The following is a 6301-nucleotide window of genomic DNA, read 5'->3' on the forward strand; positions in this document are numbered from 1 at the left end:
GGCTGCTTGCCAAAGAATCTCATCACTTGGATCATCTTCGTTTCATTTTACAAAACCCAGCGTTCCTCCAGTGTTCTCCAAACTGTCAGAACATGTTATCAAGCCCTGGCAAGTGAGGACAGACTTGTCCATCTACGCAGCAGGACATGAGTGAGCCTGGGGCAATGTGAGAAAAAAGCAAAATTCGTTGACGAGTGAGGTGAATAATTCATACTGACCTTTTTGAAGTCAACGAGGCAGAGTTTCGATAGTAAGTTGTCATGGTAACATGTAGCCTATGGCTGGCAAAAACAGATTTAAGAGGCACACGGAAAAATGTATGTAAGCTGCCTTCTGACTTGTGGGTCATACCTACAGGGAAAAAAAGGATATGATATGATGATATGATATTGGTCTGCACTTTTACGATTTTTCCATCTCGTATACTGTGTCATCTGGTGTAAGGGTGCACTTGCTGTACATTAAATATCCTGTTCCAAGGCTTGACATAAGCATCTTATGCAAGCTGAGGTTTGGAAGTCTTAGCTTATGAGCTTATACGATATAGAGGTCGTGTAGGGTGATATGCAGGTTCTTTGGTTATGAATCAGCAGATGGACACAAATGTGAACACTTGGATATCCAGACACTTGTGCATGACCAATCACACATAGATGCCTGCATGCACATACATGCACACAGACATATACATAGAAAAATAACCTACATATTCATACATGCACTTATAGACATATATACAAAAAATATGCAACATATTCATACATGCACATAGACATACACAGAAAAATGTCCTACATATTGAGTGACACATTGTCTTAGGTGCACTGCAGGTACCACTGACTCATTGATGAAATGAGATTTAAAGTGCACTGAGGAGAGCTCTGTCTGTCTGTCTGTCTCTCTCTCTCTCTCTCTCTCTCGCTGCACACACACACACACACACACACACACACATGCACGCACGCACTATTGGCGCCCCCTATGAATGGATTCGCTCATGGCACCGCCCATATGGCGAATACTTGGACCTGGCCCTGTTTGTGGGTTTTTCAAACTGAGGTGATTAAACCATTTCTGGAGTGGATTTTGCGCCGTGTATATTTCTGTCTCTTTGGGTAGCACGGTCATTTCCTTCAAACTGTTTCTGGTGGGCTGTACGAACTACATAGTAAATGTAAGCGAAATGCAGTGCATTCAGAAAGGCACCAAACCTCAACTGAACAAACAGTTTTAAAGTTGTCACCCTCGGCTAAAGACATAAAGGCAGATTTTAAAAGAGAATGTTTCTTTTTAATCCGTTGCATATTTAAATATTGATGTAATTTTATTATCCCTAGAATAAAACTTGGCATTCTTCCACGACCTCATTCCACTGTTTGTTGATACATTAGCTCTTAAAAGTCTCTGCAAAAGCACAGCATGCTGCTCTAATGGGTTTAAAGGAATAACGGAGTCGAGGCAATTCATCAGTAGACCACAAGCTATTCGGGGGTGTGACTACAGTCACTGGGTCTATATATTGAGATGTTTTGTTCGGTGGCTTTATGTGAATGAGACAAGCTGCCTACTGAAAAGTCACCAGAGTGGGACAGTTACTCAACTCAGAAACCATAAGCTCTCAGATGCCACAATGGATACCTGTTTTCGCACACTTTGTGTGACTTTTGTTCTGGCATCCTTTACGCGGAGATCAGGTGCGGTCGGACCGGTTATAAGATGCGAACCATGTGATGTTGGAGCGCGGCTTTTGTGCAAACCCTTACCCAAGGACTGCGCCGAGAGAGTCCGCGAACCGGGCTGCGGCTGCTGCATGACTTGCGCGCTCAGTTTTGGCCAGCCGTGCGGAGTGTACACGGGGAGATGTGGCTCCGGGCTGACTTGTCAGCATCAGCCCGGTGAAACTAAACCTCTGCAGGCTCTGTTGGAGGGACGTGGAATCTGCGCTAATGCTACCAACAAAAGACAAACCACCGGACCCACACCTCCAGTCAATGAACTACCTGGTAAATTTTGTTGTGCATGCACCTTGAATCCCTATGTGCATTTTGGATAAGTATCAGTTTCTTGTGATTGGTGGGTAATGATTGTAACCTTTAAAGCGGTCAAGCAAGTAAACTAAATGTGCAAAATATTAAAAAATAAGTGTAGCTACTGAACTTATTTTACAAAGTGCGCTGAGGAGGTGAAGCCAAGTGAAAGATATTAGGCCTATATCTATACCAATGAGAAAGTAGGGATAAAGAGATAAAGAGAAGACAAACTGGTTAGAGAGGGGTTTTAAGCTTTGAGACACTTCAGATGTGGTTTCTGCAAAAGGGGCTGCAACTCATCATCAAGATGTCCCTAACATTTTGTGCTGTCAGTGCATAGCTCCACTGGGATTATAGGATGTAAACATGGCATGATTTTTTTCTTCACGAAATACACCGACAGTATACATCCACGTGAAAGCTTAAAACACGTATTGATTTCACCCATTGCAGAGGAGTGATGCAGGAGATGTAGATAAGCAAGGTAAGACATGTTAAGGGATTTTCAAGCCAAACCCTGAGCCAAGTGAGACTTGGGTTGTGTGAAAGTGGGTGGGGGTGAGATGTTATACATTTCTCTACACGCAGGGCACAGCCCTTATCCTCCCTGGACAGTTTATTTGGAAAGTCCCTAAATGTTCATTTTTAGGTTAGTAGGACACTGAATCTAGTTTTTCGATGGTGTTTAACTCTTTAGCTTGTGCTCTTAGAGGAAAAGAACCACAACCACAGGATTTCAAGATTTAGGGTTAAAACACATTTTGGATCAAATGTTGTAGGTGATAATCATCTGTTTTTGTTCAGCTTCTGATGCCGGATGTAGTGCTTGGTGTGATTTCCCCTTCATATGGCTGAAGAATTATGCAATCTTCATAGGTGGCGCTCAAACAAACCTCTAGGTTCATGCGCAATGATACTGATATCTTTGAATCAGCAGGAAAAATAGACTCACTCAATGGAACATGCCATTAATCCACTGTGTTTTGACTAAACAAATTGTGTCCTTGAATTTTAGTGGAGAATGTTGAGAATCAGGAAGAGGAGCGAAATTCCACCAGCCCAGATCTTCAACCCTCGTACAGCACCAGAAGACCCACCGGCCCCCTGAGACTACCACTTCATTCCTTCTTCCACTCTGCCAAGGCGGATGTCCTGAGACGGGAGCAACAGAAAAGAGCCAAGAGCTTCAAAATGGAGGAGCTCCCAGGACCACTCATCACAGACCCGCAGAACTTCTCTCTGGAGACCAAACAGGAGCCTGAGTATGTAAGTACCACAACCAATATTTTTCTCCCTTCAGAGCATACCGGGGAATGTTTTTCTCCTCTCCCTCTGTGTTTTGGTGTTTTTCTCTCCCTGCGGGTGATGAAATGTTTGGGGTAGCGGTGCTGATGGTTGGCAGACATCGTGAGCAGTAGAATGGCATGGCAGCGAGTGGGTATGGTGGCCCTGCGGCTGACCTGGGTCAGGCGTTTGTTTGGCCACAAGGCGTCCGCGTGCCGGGTATACTGAGAGCCAGCGAATGATGGATTGGCTTATGTGAGTGCCTGTTGGGAAGCCCTACTGCTATTTTGATCTTCCCTTTGGCCAGAGAAGTGAGTGCACACTAGTAATGGGCTTTGACTGACCGCTTTGATTAGTGACTGGAGTACTTGGACTTGAGGACAAGCCTTTTGGCTCTCTCTTGGAGCTCTTTGAATGCACTTTATCCCCCATCTTTTTGTGTGAAGTGTTAAGAGTCCTAAGCAGCTTTAGCAAACTCATAATCCTCTACAAGTTGGTCAGATGAATTCATTTCTCATTCATCTCCTCTTTCATATTGCAGCCACCATTGTTTAGGTATTACAGAGGAGCAGTGTGGTGCAGCTTGAGTCAGCTTAGTTTGCATCATTGTTTATGACCTCAGGATTCATGTTGAATTACTGTACTCTGCTAAATTCATAGGTTTGTATTAATGGCATAGGACTGTTTCTATTTCTGGAGCTGTGAGGTCGGAGCTGGAGATGCTCTAGTGCTGGAAAACATAAATGTTTATGTGTTTTCCCTCACAGGGTCCCTGTCGGAGAGAGATGGAGAGCATTCTCAGCAACCTCAAGATCACAGACATTCTCAACCCCAGAGGTTTCCGCATACCCAACTGCGACAAGAAGGGCTTCTATAAGAAAAAGCAGGTAAAAAAAAAGAAGCATAAAATGCATTGCACTTGCAGGGGACTGCCACTTGATACAGGCTGCTTGATGTAATCCAGAAAAAAGGAGGAGGTTACACATAATGGCAACAATCTAGTAAAAACATGCAGCTTGTTTACAATTATGAAAAACATCAAGACACCATTCATTTTGGATGCCCTCAATTTTTACAGTCTGCACTAATGAAGATTCAATGTAGAAGCATAGTGACTCAAACAGTGTAGATTTAGATCTCCAGCGGCCCAATTACAGATTTGTAGCTGTCCTCCTGTACTCCATTGGTAGTTATTAGAGCCTCATCATTGCACCACCACACCAGTGAGGTAGACCCTAGCCGCTGGCTCTGGAGACAGCAACCACAGGGGCCAAACCCCAGTGGGGTTGACGGCTGGGACGATGGCCGTTTAACGGGAACCCTCCCAGGGAGACAGACGTCAAGGTGGCCGCCGGCACCGACGCATTCGCCCCATAATTGCCGGACTTTTGAGAAGCAGGCACAGAAATAGAGCTGCAGCCGTCCCCACGCTCGCATGGTCCACCCACGATCGGTTTGTAATAAATGAGTGGTTCTGACGCATTCATATGGAGGCACTTAGGGCTCCCGCGCCACTGCATCACCGAGGCAGCTTTTCTTATTACATAGCAGTCTCTCCTGCCTAATGGAAGTGTTCTCCTTGACCTGCAATCATCTCATAACCAGCGTCTCAACGCCAGGCTCATTGTCTTTGTTTATGTAGAATGGACCTAGTGTACCGAGCAGAGCCCTCAGGCGCTGAGGGAGTGGCAGACATTTCATGTCAGTTTACTTTGGAGGTTTGCATGATTTTGAGTGAAAACATTTCTTATTAACAGTAAATGTCTATGTGGAGTATAAAGTGCCCAGTACAGAGTTCAGGGTGGAAATGGCAAGGTGATTCATTTTTCTGAGGACGTTCTATTTAAATCGATTTTAAATGTAATTACTGTGCTATTTTTTTTTCTCTACTCTTCAAGTTGTGATGTTTCTGCATTGCAGCTGCAATCTAAACCCCTGTGTTCTTAATATCTACCAATTTTGAAAATGTAATGCCAAGATTGTCAGATTAAATCCCATGACATCTATGCCACAGTGATCTAATGACAAGAGAATCCTGCTTCTGCTTAGATCAGTGTCTCAGTCAAATTCCCAGCGATGTTGGACTAAATAGTGGGGACTTCCATCCTGATCAACCCTGATTCCTCTGTGGAGAAGCAGCACATTTGCTTTTGCCCTTCAGATGAATGGCTGCATGTTTTACTAGAGTGGAGGTTGACCTTTAGCAAAATTGGCAGTAAAATAACAGCCCTTGGGTAGCTCCACAGACTCTGTAAGTCATTTGTAGTACCCATAATTTGGAGCTGTGGGGTATAATCAGCAACAGATGATTCGTACTGGCCACCAGCTTCTGAAAATAGATCTTGGTTCTCAGTTGTTCACAAATGGGACTAAGCAAATATTTTACCAGGTTTCTGTTTACCTTTAAGGTCTCTATATGTGTGTGTAACAGGAGGTAGACCATAAAAGCAGCTCAAAATACCACAGTGTGTTGGATAGCCAAGGCTGCGTCGACTCAGCACAATCTGACCATTAATGCCTCCTAACTATTAAGGTTCTGCTTCATTGAGTAAAGTAGGCTGTTGCCTGTGATGCAGATATATTCAGCTGGATTCACACATTTAGCTGAATTTTCTCTCTCTCTAGTCTCTCTTCACCTTGTCCCCACTTTCCTTTACAGTGCCGTCCATCCAAAGGCAGAAAGCGAGGGTTCTGCTGGTGTGTGGACAAATATGGGCAGCCCTTGCCAGGTTTTGATGGGAAGGAGCGAGGAGACGCCCAGTACTACAACTCCGAGAGCCAATAGGACCAGAGCAGGATGGAGGGAGGGAGGGTGGGAGTGAGCAAGAGGAATTGTAAACAAATGGAGACATTGAGGATTTTGGGAGAGAGGTCAAGAGATGGCTCTACCGATATATGGATGTCTGCTATTTCTATCTGTTGCCCTTGGGACCTTTTCTGAGGCAGGGCAAGGGGAACGGAGGGAGATTACCAAGAGGAAAAAAAGC

The 6301-nt window shown here is 44.5% G+C and overlaps 1 protein-coding gene across 1 annotated transcript; it reads left to right on the forward strand.

Annotated features, from left to right (window-relative positions):
• Nucleotides 1–1574: 1574 nt before the first annotated feature.
• On the forward strand, nucleotides 1575–6099 carry LOC115375255 (insulin-like growth factor-binding protein 3). The gene is made up of 4 exons (XM_030074665.1): nucleotides 1575–2003; nucleotides 3046–3296; nucleotides 4082–4201; nucleotides 5974–6099. Exons 1-4 carry the CDS (start codon nucleotides 1631–1633, stop codon nucleotides 6097–6099), a joined length of 870 nt encoding a protein of 289 aa, XP_029930525.1. The 5' UTR covers nucleotides 1575–1630.
• The last annotated feature ends 202 nt before the right edge of the window (nucleotides 6100–6301 follow it).

Source organism: Myripristis murdjan, chromosome 17 (assembly GCF_902150065.1).
Source record: "Myripristis murdjan chromosome 17, fMyrMur1.1, whole genome shotgun sequence".
NCBI lineage: Eukaryota > Metazoa > Chordata > Actinopteri > Holocentriformes > Holocentridae > Myripristis > Myripristis murdjan.

Bases quoted from the DNA above. Each gene is read 5' to 3' on its own strand.
- LOC115375255 (XM_030074665.1), top strand. From the start codon at position 1,631: ATGGATACCTGTTTTCGCACACTTTGTGTGACTTTTGTTCTGGCATCC. The intron at 3,297-4,081 runs GTAAGTACCACA...TTTCCCTCACAG, and splicing joins CCAAACAGGAGCCTGAGTAT to GGTCCCTGTCGGAGAGAGAT. The intron at 4,202-5,973 runs GTAAAAAAAAAG...TTTCCTTTACAG, and splicing joins GCTTCTATAAGAAAAAGCAG to TGCCGTCCATCCAAAGGCAG.